The following is a 20,254-nucleotide window of genomic DNA, read 5'->3' on the forward strand; positions in this document are numbered from 1 at the left end:
CACATTGAGTACTGCAGCCATGACGGCTCCTAGCAATTACGTTGCGAGTAACAGAGATTTGAAGCTCAGTAAGCTACACTTTGGCAGATGTTGAAAATCGATGTGACTTTGTAGTAGTGAGATCAAATAGCTATATCTAATCATTAAGCATTAGCTGTATCATCTACTCCACTGATTTAAGCTTAAACTATTAATAAAATATAGGCTCAAATTATAAAAGCGTGATATCCTGTTGATGAGAAGTATGGACCACACCTCAACAATTATTAAGGATTATGGTTTTGGAATTGATCCTTCAAGAGACCATATAGAAGTGCCTGGAATTATTTTAACATACGTGCAATGCGAACACCAATCTATCTATCCATTACGTAGCACACATATGTTTGTGACTAAATGTAGGATAAATTCGTAAAAAAATGCACTAGTTTAAAGCTTTTAGTGGTTAAAAAAACTAGTTGGGGATAAATTTGTCACATATGTATCAATTTTAAGTTTTTCGTGATATCAATCCCTATTACAACAATGTTCGACTTCATGCACTCCACTTCATTGTTCTTTGATAGGCGGGAAACAGAGTTGATCAAGATGGCAGTTGAGCAGGTTTGTGCCACATTAGAGGAAGCCCATCATCTCACCGTTTCCATTGACACGAAGGTGAGAGCGAGACTCGAAGAGGATTATCGCCGTGAGTTCACACACCTCGCGAAAGAGAATTGTGGTGCGGAGGAGAGAGAAAAGCTAACTCGTGATTTTTACGACAGTCTGAAGGGGACGCCAGTGCCGAGGAGCATGCAGAGCGATGAGAAAATGGTTAGGAATAAGATACACATTACTTTGCATGAGCATGCACAGCCTCGGAATTAATATTTAATAAATCATGACAGGATGGAGTGATTAAGTTCGTAATATATTACCTTGAAGGTTACGTCAGTTCAAACCCTAGTGACCTCAAATTCAATTGCTTTACCATGCTGTTCTGGACCAGTTTCTTCTATGTTTTGGTTGGGTCGAGTTTACAATTCGTTGTTCAGATGTCGAGTCCCCAAGAACATTTTAGTTGCAAGGATAAAAGTTGGGTCACAGTCGATAAACTTACCCATAAACATGCTCAAATTTCCGCCGATCTTAGTCCGTTACTTATAGTATAGATAGTCCAATCTCTATATTGACAACATGGAGTTTTGTGTTAGCTATGCTCACATAGAGATTAGAAATTCGTCATCAAATTGGAGATAGTTTTTTAAAATTTTTGGGAAAGAAATGATTTTCATTACTGTTCAAAGGGCGGATTACAAGTGTTTTCAAGATCAAGACATAAAATCTGTCATAGGGAATGGAGAGGTTTAGCAAGCCAAGTGGGTGGAAGGGTTTCAGTTCCATGGGCTTTGGCCATGTGGGACGGATTGCAAGAGTTCCCAAGGATTTCTTTTACGACTTTTTCATCAAAGATCTCATTCAGTTTTTGGATCTCCCATTCGTTTGAGTCCTAGTTAAAGCTTTTCGAGACTACCTTGAAGTTTAGTGTTGTGTTCTATTTGTATGTTAAGATGATGTATGCTAGACAAAGATGGTCCATGTAACATATGTTTCTAATGACATCGTCATGACAGCATTAAGATGGCACCATCTAAAGCATTGTGATGAAGGAAGTGCATATCCTAATATGCTGGAATGAGGAGAGAAAGGAATCCTTAGCTTAACGTACGAATTCAGGAACTACATTCTCCCAAATAGTTCCCTACTTTTAGACTTACAATAGACGTTGATTTGTTGATCAAATAATGCCCAAGCTGCACAGAAGTTCAATCAGAGCAAATAAGGCTCCGTTAAACAAAACTTCACGCGGACATTTTCTGGAACATACTATTGTGTCAGTGCTTTAAGCTTTTTGCCTTTTTCTTTTGGACTGGCGACCAAGATGTTTCACATTGACACTAAAAAGAAGAGGCTCATGATGGCCTTTGAAATTCGGAATGAAGAGTGGTAGGGCCGGATGAGAAAAATTATTGACCAATGCCTTCTAGTAATGTGATGGTGGTGGTCGTCTCTCATGATGGCCTTTGAAATTCGGAATGAAGAGTGGTAGGGCCGGATGAGAAAAATTATTGACCAATGCCTTCTAGTAATGAGAAAAATTATTGACCGGATAATATTGCGTTCGGCAAAAATTATAGGACAGATGTGAAAAGCAAATATTGCGTTCGGCAAAACGAATATTGCGTTTGGAAAAAAGAATCTTCGTGGATTTCAATTTGGGAAGATTAAAATCCTAATTCGTGGCTTACAAATAGGTTAAATGCGTAGGGTTCGGGGGGCTTTTTCTCGAATTTTAGGTCAAAAAAAAATTCAGCACAAAAGAAGAAAAGCTTTCCTTGGGATTTTTTAGTGTTCTAGGTCATAAATTGAACAAAAGGAAGAGAAAAACCTTGCTGGCTTTTGGGGGTTTCTTCTTTTTCCTTCGTTCCTTGGAGAGAGAGACAAAAGAAAAAGCAAAAGCATTCTGGGAGCCAAAGCAAGGAAGGTCCTCACGTTCACTCTATGATCCGCGGCCACCGAATGTCCATCAATCTTTGTTCACCACCTCCTCACCAACACCGACGTTCCTCGCGCAGCAAACCAGCACAACTCAAGATCGTCTGAATCACCATCATCATATTTTTAGATCCAGCAAGGCCATCGTTTCTCCACATACGTGAAAATCACGCAAGATTTTTGTGGCCACCGCTCGCCAGCTTGAAGTCCGAGCAGCATCTCTCCCTGCCCCGACTGTCCCTCAATCTTGCCCTTGTTGGTTTTGAAAGCAAATAAAAATTGGAGCTTGGTGGGGCCAGGGAAGAAGACAAACGCAGGCTATGGAGGAAAAAATATTGGGTGGTCCGGGACCACCACGTCAGCGTGGTCCCAGACCACTCACACGGCGCCACGTGTATGGGGAAGCCGGAAAAGGACGAAAATCGGGGCCCACTTTTCTGACGCTCTCTCTCCTCTTTCTCTCTTTTGTCCCCCTCCTCCTATGTGGCGCCATATGAGTGGTCCGGGACCACGCTGACGTGGCGGTCCCGGACCACCCAATATTTTCTCGGCTATGGAGAAGTAATAATAAGAAGGGGAAGAGAAGCTGTGGAATTTATCTCTTCTTGTTGTGTGAAAGCTGAAAAGTTGACTGAGTTCCCCAAGAGAGACCACGTGGAATTGAAGAGAAGATCGTGACTTTGTGGTTCAATCAAGGAGTCCCACCGAGCAGCACTCATCACGGCCGAGCCATCGTAGATCGTGACTTTGTGGTTCAATCTTTAAGACTTATGATCAATTTATCGATTTTATTAGCGAGATAATCAAGTTTGAATTTCAATTTGAATGGTGGATAATATTTTTGATGATCATGGATGATTTAATGTTTATCTTTTAATTGCTCCATTTATCCCGACAATACAAAAAAAAAATTGCATTTGCATTTCATGTAGATTAGAATTGATTGCATGATAGGTTAGTTATTTTTTTAAAATGCATGTTTAAAAGGCATTTAGAATAGATAATATCTCACTTTAGTTAGATTTTTATTTTTTTAGTAATTTTAATTACGAATTTTCATAAAAAAAACAAAAAAAAAAATCATGCGCATGTCATGTAGGGATTAGATTCATGAAATGCCCGTCAATTAGTGATTGTTGTTAGGTTCATTAAGTTAGAAATTGCTTGTCATTAGCGTTAGGTCATTTGGTTAATTTAGATTGCATATTTAATTGTTGCATTTCTTTACTTTTGAATTTCATGAAAAAGGAAAAAAAGAAAACTTAGAGTTAGGGCATTCTTTGTACGTCATTGCATACTAAGGTAGGATTGCATGTTTAGTTTTATTCTCTACTTAGTTATAGTTTTAGATAATTTCCTTTAGGACAGACTACATGCTTATATATTTATATGTCATATAGCTGAGGTCATATTGCCATGCCATATCACTTCATGTTAGGATAGAAGCATGCATTGCATAAATCATGGTTTTTATTAAAAAATGAAAACGAAAAAAAAAAAAGAAATTGCGTATAAATCATATCTAGGACTATTAATGTGAATTCTGATTTAACATTGTAGATACTTCCGTTGCTATAAGGTAAGTCCTGCAATTTATTCACTGATTTATCTAGGTGTTAAATTGGTGGTTTGCGCACTTGTATGATCGCCTCATATGTTAGGGAAGTGAATTAAAATTAATTCAAGCTGTTTGCCAAACATTTTTTCAAAATAAAAGAGAAAGTACTGAAAGGGCGTTAGAGAAATCTAACATAATCAAGTCCCCATACCCAAAATCTCTGGTTCGTAGGAGTAAAATAAACCTCCCGTTACTTTACTTGGGTTTCTAATTGACCCACCAAAAATAGATTAGTGACGACTCCTAATTGAAAAATCAATTACATGTTAAAAACTTGAACCTAAATCGCGAATTGGTATGGGTTGGGAGAGCCCGAGTTAAGTCTAGGTTTAACAATCCATTAGCCAAACCCTAGGTGGTTCACCCAAAAATTTGGTCGCGACAACTTTCAATGAGTGACTAATAGGTGACACTTTCCATGAGTGAAGTCTATCTTAACTTATTTGTTTTGAAAATTTTTCCATTTACTTTTCCACTTTAATTGAACCAAATATTTTTCAGCTTTAGTTCAAGGGGCATATAATCTATGAAGCACCGACACTCTTCAAGAGTTTTCGTATCGTGTTGGATACTTCGACACGTGTCCGACATTCTTTGACACTCTCGGACACTCTCCGACACTCGGTCAACACGTGTCAGAGAATCTGACACTTGGTCAACTTTTCCGACACTCTTCGACACTCGAGTTTGAATTTTTACATATAAGTTCCCGACACATGATTCCGATATCGAAATCAATTTTAAAAATTCAATAAATAAGATGTCAATATATGTGTGTGTGTGTGTGTGAAAATAAAACACAATAATAAAAATAATAAATGGAGAAATAAGAAAAATCTAGTATTCTCTTTGTCTTCTGACTCCCACTTTCCGTGATACACAATTCACTCCTTAATTTCTTTTTCTCATCTTCCAACATATCTAACATGCGAGTCCAGAATATGGATTGCTTGTTTTCTCTCCAAGTTTTATGAATTATTGAAATATGGTTGAATTTGTCAAATTGAAACAATAAATGATATTAATAAATGGCGGATTAATGTTTTAGTGTAAATTCATTCTAAGCTTTTTTAATTATTTATTTATTTATGAATTTGATTCAAATTAATTTGATTGAAATAATCATAAAATGATAATTTATTATGTATATATAAAAATATATATTTAATATACAACGTATCCCAACGTATCGGAATTCTTTGTTTTTTGAGAAACAACGTGTCAGCGTATCGTGTCGTGTCGTGTCACGTGTCGCGGGTCAGTATCGATACTACACATATGATTACTTTCAATATTACGAAAATATTTTACTCTCATGAAGATTAAGTATACTTCTTGAATAATTATTTCCTGTGATCACGGTAATATAACTATAGTGGCTATTATGTTCTTTTCTTTCATTTTATTTTTTATAATGGGGGTGGTTGTTAAGGCCAGCTGGGAGCAGACGTCGAGGGTATAAAGTGAGGGCCAAGAGATGGCAACAACTGAGGAATTGTTTTTAGTCAATTTACAATCAAACTTTTTAGTCAAAATTTGAATACGTTTCTAGATTCCCAATATGCACATGAAAAGGTCAGAATGATTACTTTAAAAATTTTACCCAAAGGTTTAAGAAAATAAATTGAATTTCGAATTTACGTTTTTCAATCGGTGAGACTCATCCACGAGGAAAACACAACATCTCACTATAAATTAAGTGATTTAACAGAGTTCACAAAATACTTTCAATATTTCCCGATTCCCATTACACCCAATAACCAACACGGCGTTTTATCGCAAAATAATTTCTCAATCTCACAAAAGAATTCACAAATATTATCATAAGATTAAGTAGGCCTGAATACCTAGACCTTCTCTTAAATGTAATTCACGAAAAAGACCAACTAGTTATATAGAAAAGATTTGAATCCAAAATATGAAATCCCCTTTAGGAAACTTACTCGAACTAAAAAAACCACTCAAATGAAGAAATTTAATCAAACTAGAAAACCTACTTAAATCGGACTCCTTTTACGTGCTAAAATTCAAGACATATTTTTAATAGAACCTTTGCATACTCCTCCTTGATGATTTGCAGAGATTGACATTGTGGACATTCCTTACACTTGACCAAAAATATCACTGGCATAAACCCCCCGGGGAAGAGAAGATTGTTTTATCTTCCAAAGGATTTCATCCAAGCAGCCAAACGAATCTCAAGAGCCAACTAAAGTCAAATTAACCAAACAATTCAGCATTCAAACCAAGTGGGCTTGATGTCCAACGTTCGGTTTCGGAGAAAACGGAGAAGTTTTCCATGTGAGTAAATTATAAGGGTGTAAATGATAACCATTTTGACCATAAATTGATTTCTAGAACATAAATAGATTTTTCTATTTCTATTCTGGATGAGTTTATGAGTAAAAGTACGTGTTTGATAATAACACAAAATTTATGTTCATGGAATAGAAATTTATTTGCTAACGACATAAAATTTCTCTCTCCCAGGCGGCGGGCGGTGGATGGCAAACGACAGACAGCAACAACGGACAACAACCAACAGTGGCGGACAGCTGCACCGGGAACTAGTGGCAACGAGTGGGCGTTTGCAAGGTAAAGTAGCCGTTGAATTGAGCCCGCCCGAAGAGATGATAAGTGATGAGAAGAGTTTTTCTTAGTTATGTTCTAGAAATAAAATTATATAAAAATTTTACTTATTATTCTATTTCAAATCTATTTTTGGACTATTTTTTTTTTGAGAAATAAAAAAAATGAAATTGCATTATAAAATGGATTTTTGTTCCCAAAACAAATCTGGAACAAAAAGATAGTTCTGAAACAGAAATAGAATGGTTATTATGTACATTATAAATATCTCGCTGCATATCGCTCAAGCCTATTTCATCTATTATATGAATTTTCCTCCAAAATTTTAATAATATTTCTTGTTTTATAAAAATCAAAATATGATCATCGCAATTTTTTTTTTGGTAAACAATCATCCCAAAATTTGCGGAAGTGCAAAACCATGAAACTGGAAATCACCCTTTCTTCCGTTCTTGCTGGGACCGAACTTTGACTTCTCCATCACCGTCCAAGCCCAGCATTCCATGACCATCAATATGAGCATGTATCCGAGACATCAAGTGTCTTGAAAGATCTTTATGTACTCGTACCACATCACATGCCATGAACTTATAGATAAGCAAGTCCATTAAGGTTTTATTTTCTTCTTTCGAACTTCATCACTTTATTTTAACGAAAAGTAATTAACTGACTTCTTCACATACATACAACAATAAATTGTAAGATCAACTTACTCTAATATCTATATTGCTTTAAAATTAGGAATCGAGCACCATCGCCCACTTCTCTCTCCCTCCCCCAATTCTCTCCCCTTTGATTTCTAGATTTTGCTGATGTGGCTCTAGACAGCCCAATCAGGCTAGCTATCACGAGTCTCCCGATAGAGATGGATTATCACGTCAAGTGCCAATATGACCAAGTTAATTAGAGAAATTAAATTGATCCGATTCAAAGAATAAATAACCAAATTAAACAAAATTAAAATTCAGCGATCAAATTGAACCTTGGGGACCAATCTTGAGATTGCCCCTTTTTATACTCAATACGCACCCATTATTTTTAAGAAAATCTTTGTACCCTTATATTTTACTCTTATTTTGACTAAATGGGGGGTTCATCTAACTCAACTTACTCCCAAACATAAATTACTAAGTTATGTCTAAGTAGACATAATAGTTACTTCATCAATCAATCAAAGCAATACTTTATTTTCTTAATCAATTTGAGATACTATTTCGCAAAATAAAAGAGATATTGAATTGAAGAAATTAAGGCGAGGTTTGCGAGAGAAGATAGATGTCAAAAAGGAAATGATCCTCCCACTGCTAGTGCTGAGTGCTCACCTCGATTTCAAAGGTACAAATGTGACTGATCAAATCAGTCAACAAAAAACACAAATGATGAAGATACAGTTATTTCTTTTGGTAATTATTTAATGGCCACCGAACGACAGCTTGGAAGTTAGCTCAAAATAAAACATTAAACAAAAACTTCAATCCGTCACACGTAACTTTTAGTATCTACTCTTTGGAAAAAAAAAAAAATTAATAGATGTCAATTTGATGAAACTTGTAACTTTAGCTGGATAAAATATTGATGGACGTCAATTTGATGTAACTTTAGCAGGATAAAAGTATATTAAAGTCACTTTCATGTAACTTTAACGGGATAAAAAGCAGATTAAAGTATATTTGATGTCGCTGCGCAGGTCCTTTTCCTGTCAACTCTGCAATGTGTCTTCATCATTGTGATGAAAATATGATAAGAACCAAGTTTAAAATTTCAAGTTGCGTTAATTTTGACTACAGTGCGTGAAACCCACCTAATTTTGCATTTTGTCTAAACAAACTGGCAAATTCATTTCCTTCTTTTCGAGTACATTAAAATACAAGCATACAACATTTAACGTGTGAATCACATACATAAAACATTGGAAGACAGACATAAAAGAATCATTTCAATTTTACCCCTTGAAAGGCATAACTTTCGATGATTATCATTTAAATAAAGCATGTGTCAGATGGTGATTTTCCTTAAATAACCTTTGGGGATATTTGTGGTTATTAATTTACCAATGAAAGCAATCTCATTCTGCTCGTATTAACAAGGGTTCTATCTATAGCCAGTAGATAGCATTTGTCTATGAGAATGAGATTGCATTTCTCTATGAGAGCCAGTGACATCAAGGCTCCCATCATTAGTAACTTTTTATGAATGATAAATTTTCTCTAGTGCTTGAGATTTTGAAAGAACTTATTCTTAACGAAAGATTATAGTTTTCCCAGAATGTTCCTAACTGGACCACCTGAGCAAGTAGCTTATAGGATGCATCTGAAAGTGCACAGCTTCCTCTCTTAATCAAACGGTTAACATGCTTGCCGAATCCGTTCGATTTTCGTCGCGTAAGGACCTTGGAAGGAAGCATGTTAGCCCTTGGTGCGTACATGGAGCACGCCACAAAGAGCTAACCGCTTTAGGAAAGAAACTCTGTCTTGCGGTATCTCTTGTCAATTTATGCACGTGCTTTACGGAACTTGAACAAGAGTGAATAAAAGACTACTAGGACAAAAACTTCAGGAGGACAATTCGGGGAACGTACTGATTGATGTGGGTGCTTCAAGCTCTCTTCCTTTTTTCTGTTGAACAGCTGGAGGCAATCGGCCTGTTTCACATTGATGCCAAAAAGAAGGAGAGGTTCGTGGCTTTGCAGACTCAGAAAGAAGAGCGGTAGGGACGGATGAGGAAAGCGACAAAGGTCCCCCATTCATGAGATAGAAAGACCGATTTTTCCATTGACAAAATACAATGATAGAAAAGGCCACCAACTGATGTAGTATAGGGTGTAATTACATGTTGCGATGCATTGCTTGGTAACCGTGAATGAAGGGGTTCTAGTCGTTCTTCATTCAAATCTAATTGAGATAGGATACCACTTTACAATGTGGCCGTCCCCACCACACATAGTTAGAAAAATATGGCTTCAAATCAATAGAGCAATCAAGTCGGATTTTAAGGCATGATATCACTTTCTTTAAGGATTTATTTGTCCCACAGAGTTAACAATTGTCACCAACAAATGTCCTTTAGGATACAACAAAGTTTGAAAATGAAAATACTATATATCAATTTTGATATTTCTCTAGGGTCTCTCCAGGAAACAATTAAAAAATGGCTGCAGTTTTGGAAAGAAAACTCGAAAAAATGATCTCAATTCATACATCTGGAAAATTGACACACTCGCACATATATATAAATCTGTCTTAAAGAAAATAGTCAATTTTTTGTGAAAGATTGTAAAGTGAATGAATATATCTTTTCGAAAGAGGTTGCCCAAATAAACAAAGGTGTCTACTCGAAAGAAGTTCAAAAAATGAACAAGTGTAACCTTTCGGGAAAGATTGCAAACAAAATAAATATTATTTCCAAAAATTGTCTTGAAAAGACACAAATAAAAATTGAAATAATAAAAATAAAAAGTTTTTTTAATAAATAAAATTTCGAATTTTCATAATTTCCAAAAAGTCTCAATAAACAAAAACAACCTTTGAACTAATTAAAGTTAATAAGATAACCGTACGGAAAAACAAAACGAGAGGGTTAGTACTAATTAAATCGCGGGCGCGTGAAAGAGCCAAGTGTTAAGTGTGACTAATAATCGGGTCAAAATCGAGCAATTATTAGCACACGCACATGAGGGTATGGTGGGGTCTAGCCCACATCCAATCTTTTCTTTAAATACACTAAAACACTTAATTTGTTTTACAAACAAACTTCCAACACCCATCCCCTTCCCCGCGTAAAGTTAAACGCGTCCTTCTCATTCACACCTCATCTTTATATTCTTCCATTCTTTCTTATTTTCCTCTCTATCTCTCTCTCTCTATTTTTCTTTTCAATTTTCTTCTTGCCGTAGTTCTTTCGCACCCAAACACGACCTTTTTATTTCTTCAAGGAAATATGCAATCTCTCTCTCTCTCTCTCTCTCTCTCTCAAGAATAGGAGGTTCTTTTGGTAAGAAAGGAAAGGATATTTAACGAATATAAATTAAAGGAAAAGGAAGGATAAATGGGGGCGTCTCGCTTCATGCGGCAATCGTCAAGGCCTCAAGTGTCTCGATCTTGAACAAAGGCCTACACTACTTACTATATCTCAGTGATGCAGGCACCATGTCATTTTCGATATAAATTTTTTCTCATGTTCAGTGGTAGTTAATCTACTGCTTGAAGACTGTCACTACTCTACTTATAGCTCCATGAGGGAAATGAATAGCCAAAATTTCTTGAACAAAAAATTCATTGAAGCCCACAATATTGAAAGACAAAATTCTTGACTTTAGGAACCTTAGCTTTAGCTTCGCGTGCAACTTCAAGAGCTATGTTCTCCCAAATAGTTCCCTACCGTTAGACTTACAATAGACGTTGATTTGTCAATTCAATGATGCCCTTGCTGCACAGAAGTTCAATCGAGAGGAAATAAGGCTCTGTGAACGAAACTTCACGCGGACGTTCCGTATTGACTGCGTCAGTACTGTAAGGCGCACATGATAAAATTTTTATAACAAAAATCAATTTTTTGGTAAGCAATTGATTTCTCAATTGATTTTTCATAGACGAGTTTCTAAGTAAAGAAACATGTTTAATAATGATTCAAAATTTCTATTTTTGGAATAGAAATTCATTTGCTAGTAGAATAAAATGTCTATTTCTAGCGGCGGCAATGGGTGGCTAGCGACGGGCTGGCAGCCGGCGATGGGTGTCCAACATCCGACGACAAGCGGCCGTTGTTTGACATCTAGTGTCTAGCATCTGGTGGCTAGCAATGGGTGGCAGGGAGCCAGAGTCTGGCAATCACCAATTGACAGCCGGTGGTGGAAGGTCAGCATTCAACGGCGAGCGACAAGCATTTGACATCCGGCATTCGGCGACGGGCAGGCGACGATTGACAGGGGGTGGGGAGTCAAAGTCCGGCGTTTGACGTTCGGCATCTAGCGGCGAGCGACCAGACTCTAGCGGCCGGCGTTCAGTGTCTTGCGGCAGGCGGCGCGTGATGGGCGGCGAGGAGCCGGAGTTCAGGGGCCCCATGGTTGGCGTCTAGTGTCCAATGGTGGGGCATCGACAACCGGAGTTTAGTGGCGGGTAGCCGGAGAAGTCAAGGGCGGTGCATTTCACATATGTGAATGGGTAATCGGTGCATTTCACATGAACAATGAAAAGAAAGAGGGTCATGATGGCCTTTGAAACCCATAAAGAAGAGTGGTGGGGCCGGTTGGAAAAATAATTGGTGAAAGCTTTCTAGTAATGTGAGGGTGGTTGCCGTCTCAAAACCAATGGTGCTAATGTCATTTGGGCCAAAAATCAAAGAAAAGTAAGAACATGAGTGTCCGATAGTTATGTTTATTATCTTTTATCATTTGCTGAAGTCGATAAGTTTATTAAAAGCAAATTTGTTGATGTGCTTGCAAAAGAAAAAAGAAAAAGAAAAGAGAGAGCATAATTTCTTACAGATATGAATTAAGCTTATAAAATAAAATATATTTCATACATAGATCTAAAATAGATACGGTGGATCTATTGTGTTAGATAAATATAAAAGTGATTCTCTAGAACACTTTCGGTGGGTAATTGACGGGCCACACTCTCCACGAGAGATGTCTATCTTAACTTGTTTTGGAACAATTTTCCTTTTACTTTTCCATTTTAATTGAAGTAAATATTTTTCGGTTTTAATTTAAGGGGTTTATAATTACTTTCGGCATTGCGGAAATCTCTTAGTCTAATGAAGATAAAGTATATTTTCTGGATAATTACTTCTTGTGATCATGGTGATATAATTATAGTGGAAATATAGCTATTATGTTCTTTTCTTTCATTTTTATTTTATTTTATTTTATAATTGGGGTTGTTGTTAAGGCCAACAGGGAGTACTGCGCAGAAGTCAAGGGCGAGGAGTGAGGAGAGGACCACAAGAGTAGCTTTTAGTCGATTAACAATCAATTTTTTTAGTCAAAATTCGAACGCGTCTCTGGATCCCATTATAAACACATGAAATATATGGAACGACAAACCTGCTTTGTCTTCCGGCCTCGCCTCCTGCTTTCCCTTTTCCTCTTTACCAGCTCGAGTACGCTTCCCAGCTGAAACCATAGCAGCCGAACAGAGCCATCGTCCTGGTTGACAAGCAAACCACTGTACTCACCCCCTTCATCCAGCACCTCAAAATTATCCACAACAGTCCAGTCTCAGAGAGAGAGAGAGAGAGAGAGAGAGAGAAGAGAGCTGCAATGGGAAATGATTTCTCAAAGCAACAACGCAAGCGAGCTAAATTCACCGATGCTTCCAGTCCGATCACGTCGAAGCGACAAAGACGTGAATCGCGTCTTCTTCCCTCTTGGGACTCTTTGAGAAGATCAATGTGCCATCGGCGTCAGGAGCGTATTCTGACCCATCTGCTTCATCCACCTCTGTGAATGGAAACAATCACTATGTATTCTTAAGCTTTAGAGGCCCCGATACTCGCAATGGCTTTGTCGATCACCTCTACCATAGACTCAACGATGTGGGCTTGCTGTTCCATCCAAACTTTGTGTTCAGAGATGATAAGGACCTCCCCTTCGGCGAGAAAATTGGTGAAAGTCTCATCAGTGCAATCAAGCACTCTAAGGTTTCAATCCCAGTCATCTCAGAAAATTATGCTGCCAGCGAATGGTGCCTCCGTGAGCTCATTGAGATAATGGAGTGCAAGAAAACCAGTGGACAAATAGTATTGCCTGTGTTTTACAATGTGAAACCCCATGAGGTGCGAGAACTACAGGGGGCCTTTGGAGAGGCCTTCAAATTTGGTATGCATCGTTTTAAGGAGGAGGATGTCAAGCAGAAAGCGCCGGTAGCTCTCAGAGAATTAGTCGATTTTAGAGCATTCGAATCAGAGAAAACTACTAATGGGTACATCGTTTACCTTCTTTTAATATATCCTTGTCGAAAGAAGAATTTTTCTATTTATCATTCTTAATCCTTGTTTGGTGGAGCCATTAATAAATGGTCATGTGTTGTGTCGTTTGGCAGGCGTGAGGGGGAATTGGTAAATGAACTCGTAGAAATAATAATGCGCAAGCAGCAACATGATTTTCAACCACATCTTCCCGTGAACTTGGTTGGAATTGAGGATCGTGTGGCTGAGGTTATGGAATTGGTGGATCTTGCTTGCCCAGACACTCGAATTATTGGGATTTGGGGGATGGGCGGCATTGGTAAGACAACTCTGGCTACGATCATTTATAAAAAGCTTTTTGACAATTTTCAGTACCGCTGCTCTCTCAAGGATATTAGAGAAACAACTAAAAGCAAGGGTATAGAGCATGTCCAATCTCTATTGATCTCAGATATATCAAAAGGTCCTAAAAGTACTGTGCGTGATCCCGAGATAGGGATTAATAAGATCCGATTAAGTTGTCACAAAAAGAAGGTACTTATTCTTCTTGACGATGTGGATCGTCGAGACCACCTTGATAATTTGATTGGAGGTTCTAATTTTGAGTCGGGAAGTAGGATCATTATTACATGTCGAGATATGGCCCTTTTGGACTTTGAATATAAACAGTATGAACTCAAAGAAATGGATTACGAAGAATCTATGCTTTTGTTTAGCAGATATGCATTTGAAGCGGAACAACCTCCCACAGAACTCGAGGCTCTTTCTCATGATATTGTTAACACCACAGGAGGGCTTCCCTTAGCCCTCACGGTTATAGGTTCACTTCTCAAAAGAAGAGACAAAAGCATATGGAAAGAGATGTTGGAGAAATTGAGGAAGATGCCTCATAAGGAAGTACAAGAAAAGTTGAAGCTAAGTTACAATACACTAGAAGATAATGAGAAACAATTGTTTCTAGACATAGCATGTATTTTCATTGGAACTTACAAAAGAATTGCCACCTACCTGTGGGAGGATGTCCAATTGTACCCAAATTCTGCATTGGCAAGAATGATTGAACTTTCATTAATAAAAATTGATGATGAGAATCGGTTGAGAATGCATGATCAACTAAGAGATCTAGGCAAAACTATCGCCCGTCCAAAAGAAACGAGGCCTTGGCATTGGAGCAGACCATGGGATGAGGAAGTTATAAAAGTTCTACGACACAAGGTAACAATGATGTCTACTTTTGGCTCTCCCATGTTCTCTAATGCTAGTCCCTCAAATCATTATTGTTATTGTTCTTTTGCTCTAGATCATTGACCATTCTCAACATTTAGTTAGCATTTTTTTGGTAAAAGCTACATCAAATTTTGGCCTATAGTTCATGAAAAGTTTGCTCTCGTCACTAATCAACAGGTCATCTCTTGAAGCATATGACAGTAAAATTGTTTAGTATCAACTCTGTCTATATTGCTCCTTTGTCGGTTTAACATCGTTTTCTAGCATATTTGAAACTGCTTCTTACTAAATAGTACTTGTTGAAGACCGAGCATCACACAACTTTGATAATTTACTTTATGCCACTTATAATTCCGGTTCATCACACTCTAAACCGCACGGGTCTTTATAACTTCGTGCGGATTAACTTATTTTATTCAACCAAACACCAATAACTTACTGTTGATCATTACTTTGTTGTCTTCCATTCTATCTTCCCAAAATACATCAGCAACATATTTTTTGAAGTACGTTCGTCTGATTTATCCTCAGACCAACATTTCCAACCGTGAATACGTGCAATTTGCTCGTCTGCCATTTCTACTTTTTTGCAACAAAACGAAAGATTTCAGTTAAATCCTTTGCACCTCAACTATTGGCTATCAACTTAGATTGTGTTCAATTTCAAGCAATAAGATGTCATGCAGTGGTTTTATATGTGTGAAAAATTTTGACAATTTTTTTCTAGCATTTATTGTGCATGTTCACGATGTAATCCAATATGATAATGTAAATGCAGAAGTACATGTACTTAATACAAAGAAAATTGAAGATTTAGTTGATATTCTTTTTTTTTACTCAGTGAATATTATTAACATTGAAGAAGTGCCTTTAAATATATCAATTTTTTCAGTAATCTAGAAATGCATAATTATGTTATTGACATGATTGGGTTAATTGATAACTTGAAAAAACACTACATAATTTGGATGCCTCTTAGTCAACAATAAATAGAACACTCTTATTTTTATTTTTCTTTTCACTGAAAGGACTGGTAAATATATATATATATATATAAATTCCCTATTGCGACTTTGGCTTTTCTTTTATTGTCACCTATACCTACTTATAGTCAAATTATCAAATTACATGAAAAAAAATGTTGGAAGATTGTTCAAGATACATTAATTATAAAGGAAGTGGCATAATTAGCCTATTTTTAGTTTTAATTATGAGCTCTGCACGTGTATCGTGGATCAATCATGTTCATATCAAAGATGAAAACTCAAATGATTTCGATAGCCTATTCTACTCAGTTTTCATTATATGTCTTAGTGTTCATACTGGTGCTATGCATGGTTCTAATCATAGGTATTTTGAGCACATAATTCGACATTGTGGAAAATTAAATAATAGTAAATGACGACAAAAGAAACTAAATAACAACTTACATATGATTTTCTAGGTATTCATACAAAGTAATTTCGACCAAAAACTAAAAAAGCAAAGATCGAAATTTAGAAAGTGAATGATTGTAGGAAGTACATGATGGAATAATGAAAGGTGAAAGAAATTGTAATACAATATCCACCTCTATTCTATAATGAGCGAGCCTTCTTGGTAAAGATTAATTGTGCCTTCATGCACACACACACACACGAACAAAGAGGAGACAAAAATCTATTGCTAGGTATTAGTGAAAGAAAATCGGATAGTTAACTTATCAAATAAGATAACTGGAGGAGCAAAAAATAAATGATAGAATGAAAAAAGAGGAAAACGATAATAATCGCTAACCTTTATTTACTAATTCATATATTTTTATATGATTGGGTGAATGCAAAATGCATGAACAGATTCTTAAAATCAGGTTGAATGTTATGATTGATTGGGGCAAAATTCAATGATGACTAATTGAATAATACGCTCATCTTAGAGGAAAATTATCCAATCAGTCCTAAACTTGTTGTGATGTCAATTCAGTCATGAACTTACTAATTTTGTCAATTTAGTATTAAATATTTGCGTAAAATTCTAATAGTCTCCTAGATCAATTTTTGCTAGAAATCGCCAACATGGCGGTCCAATTATTTTCGGTCGTCCTATATGGCGCATTGTCACATTAGCGATTTCCTACAAAAATGAGCTGAAAAGACTATACTGAAATTTCACGCAAAGGTCTAAGACTAAATCATTAAAATTGGTTAGTTTATGATTGATTAGACAAGTTCTTCCTAGAACGTCAAAAAAGAAGAAGAAAAAGACAAGTTCTTCCTAGTCTAAGGATTAGTTGTTGAGCTTTGAGCTTGAATATCCAAAAATGAAAACTCAAGTTCAATAAACCAAATTCTTGTTTCCTTCCAGCCATATCCCAAAACCAAAAATATTTCATGAATGGGGAGGGAATGAATTGTCATCCTTTGTGAATGCATAAGTCAAATTAGGTACTTTTTTATTTTGAAATGTGTAATGGTACTCACATATGTCAAAGGCACACCATGTTTAGTCTGCCGTCAATACTATGTATCTTACAAATTTTAATTTCAAAATCTATAAGAAAACTAGACTAATTTCATAAAGGAATTTCATATAAAACATCAAAACTTGGGGCGTACGAGTGAAGATTAACATATTACATGATTATGTTATTGTAGAAGATCAGATATATTTCTTTTTCCCTATAAGTGTAGACAAAATGCATCGACCACAATAACATGCAAAGTATACTAACAAAAGGAGGTTGGATGGTATTTACAATCCTCAATTTTATTTTATTTTTTGTAGGAGGAAAATGAAAATATTGAGGCACTGCGTCTGGATGAAAGGGGCTCTAGAGAGTTCATGGAGCAAAAAGCTTCATAAAATGCCTAACTTGAAGGTCCTTCATGTGAAAGATGTGAATTTTGGTGGAGATTTCAAGGATCACTTGCTGAATTACGATGGCTAAAATGGAAGAGATGTCCTGCCTCTTTCGAGGCGACCAATGTTCATTTGGAGAGATTAGTCATACTTGATTTATCATGTGGTGATATTAGTGAAAATTGGAGAGGATGGAGTTCTATCAAGGTGAAGATGAAACTCTTTTTTGTTACATTTGATGATAAATCATTCTATTTCTAACTGCTAATCTTGGAACATGTTTCTTTCTCATAGATGGAGAGGTTGAAAGTTCTCAATCTTTCGTGGTGCGCCAGATTAAAGATCACCCCTAATCTCTCTCCTTTTAAAAATTTAGAGATGCTAGTCCTGGAAAGTTGTGTTCATTTGGAGGAAATCGACCCTTCCATTGGAGATGTCAAGCACCTCGTTTCCTTGAACTTGAGGCACTGTACAGGTCTTAAGAAGTTACCCGAACAATTGGGCGAACTAGAAAATTTGGAGGAACTTGTCATAGACAATACTCATATAAGACAAATCCATCCATGTATAGGATCTTTGAAGCAGCTGAAAAGGCTTAGTGCCGTGGATTGTCGTCAACCGATCAAGAGTCCAACCCAATAATTAGTTTCGTAAGTTTGTTTTTAGCGGAATCCATTGAGTTGCTACCGATCCCTTCTTCAATTATGAAGTTGGGAGAGTTGGTTGAGTTGGACTTGTCAAATACAACATTTAATGAATTACCCGAATCCATTGGGGAATTGAACAAATTGAAAATTCTGAGGATTTGTGATAGCCCAATAAAAAGGTTACCGAGCTCTATTGGAAAATTGCAAAGCCTCCAAGAGTTGGCTGCCTCCGGATGCGGTGTCCTGCGAGGACAAATTCATGTTGATAAAGGTAGATTGTCTTCTCTAAAGACCCTTGGTTTACGTTATACAAAAATTTCTGGCTTGCCGGAAAACTTAGATCAGTTTTCTTCCCTCGAGCACCTCGATTTATTTGGTTGTGATGAGCTTCAATCACTCCCAAAACCTCCTTTTAGCTTATCATCCCTGATACTCACCTGTGGGAGCAATGAGCTGCCATCGCTCTCTCACCTGAAGCATCTAAAGGAGCTCACCCTTCGTGATTGCTTGTCTCTTCAAAGCATCCCAGAGCTTCCCTCCTGCATACGGAAGCTTGACGTTTGGGGATGTCCCAAATTGGAAAGGTTGCCAAAGCTTTCCAATTTGGACTTTTTATCGGAATTAGGGCTCAAGGACTGTCTGGGCCGAAGAAATTGGATGGGCTGGAAGCTTTAAAATCCCTAAGAGAATTGAACCTACTCCTAGGAAGCAATAGGCGGCGATACTTGGACGATAAACTCCATTCAATAGAAGGACTTGAAAAATTGGGATCCTTGGAAGTGGTGGATATCTCTGGGCGCATGCACATTCAAGTACTTGACCTTTCAAAGTCGGGGTATCTAAAGTGGTTGAATGTTAGGGATTGCAAAAGCTTAGTCGAAATTCACTGCCCTAGTAAATTCCTGAAGTACTTTAAGAGGGATGGGTGCGAGTCTCTCAAGAAATTACCGGACTTTTTACCAGACTTTACCACCTGATAGGCCATGAAAGAATTGGCTATGACTTACGAGGGAAGAAACAACAAGAAGCTGACTAATGGTTTGCGGGCTACAAAAGAGGAGGAGGGTGGAAATCGAGCACAGAGAGAAGGGGAAGAGATTGAGGTCCAGGATCATCTGGTGGTCTGTTTCTGTCTTACTTCTGATGGATGATGATGGGACGACTGATTCAAAAGTGAGATTCATGCTCACGTGCTCCACTAGCTGAGAAATGGAATTTGACTTTTAACCTCAACCACTCCCCAATTGCTTTGACCCTTATGCTCCAGCTTGAAATGGAGCAACGGAGGAGTTCTACGATGGGGATGATTATGGAAGAGAGAGAATGTTGGAGGCAAGGAACCTGGTGAAGGATCTTCACGTTAGGTCTTCATTGCTTCCGGTTGCCATATCTTCAGAGTCCAAGTGATTGGACCCCTTTTAACATTAATCCATTGTTGTCGCTGATTGATCGGTTTATTCATTGGTTGATTCTTAGCGTGATTGGTGCATGTGCATTCTGGTGATTGGAGGTTTTGAGTCGCTATTGTTGGTCTCATTTTGGATGTTCAATGTCTGCACATGGAGGAAATGAAATGAAACTAATTCAAGCTTTTCAGCATGTTCAGCAAAGCATTTTTAGTTGTCATGTTATATTGATCAGCTTGCGAATCCTGTTAGGTGCAGAGATCTTCTTGGTTATTCTCTTCTACCAACTTGCTATGGTGTAACGAGATAACCATAACATCTTTTGATTAGGTTTCGTGTCAATGGTGGTGAATTTTCCTTATGTTATCTGAGCAGTTGCAGAGCATGTATAGCAGGATTATTAGGACTTATGAGCCTATTACAGGTTTAGGTTGATTTTATCACCCGGTTTGGGTAGTGTGGAAGAGTTGTTGGAACTAATGTGAACT

At 37.2% G+C, this 20,254-nt stretch overlaps 1 protein-coding gene across 1 annotated transcript; it reads left to right on the plus strand.

Annotated features, from left to right (window-relative positions):
* The first annotated feature begins 525 nt into the window (after positions 1-525).
* Positions 526-18,310, plus strand: LOC108954018 (TMV resistance protein N-like). Its single transcript, XM_039309222.1, has 5 exons — positions 526-813; positions 13,127-13,662; positions 13,783-14,863; positions 17,639-17,920; positions 18,008-18,310. The coding sequence occupies exons 1-4, from the start codon at positions 526-528 to the stop codon at positions 17,714-17,716; spliced, it is 1,983 nt and encodes a 660-aa protein (XP_039165156.1). The 3' UTR covers positions 17,717-17,920; positions 18,008-18,310.
* The last annotated feature ends 1,944 nt before the right edge of the window (positions 18,311-20,254 follow it).

This window comes from Eucalyptus grandis, chromosome 3, assembly GCF_016545825.1.
Source record: "Eucalyptus grandis isolate ANBG69807.140 chromosome 3, ASM1654582v1, whole genome shotgun sequence".
Lineage (NCBI taxonomy): Eukaryota > Viridiplantae > Streptophyta > Magnoliopsida > Myrtales > Myrtaceae > Eucalyptus > Eucalyptus grandis.

What these genes read in the sequence shown, in the direction of transcription:
- LOC108954018 (XM_039309222.1), top strand. Translation starts at nt 526, where the DNA reads ATGTTCGACTTCATGCACTCCACTTCATTGTTCTTTGATAGGCGGGAA. An exon ending in TCAGAGAAAACTACTAATGG is followed by an intron (nt 13,663 to 13,782) that starts GTACATCGTTTA and finishes GTCGTTTGGCAG; the next exon opens with GCGTGAGGGGGAATTGGTAA. An exon ending in TAAAAGTTCTACGACACAAG is followed by an intron (nt 14,864 to 17,638) that starts GTAACAATGATG and finishes TATTTTTTGTAG; the next exon opens with GAGGAAAATGAAAATATTGA.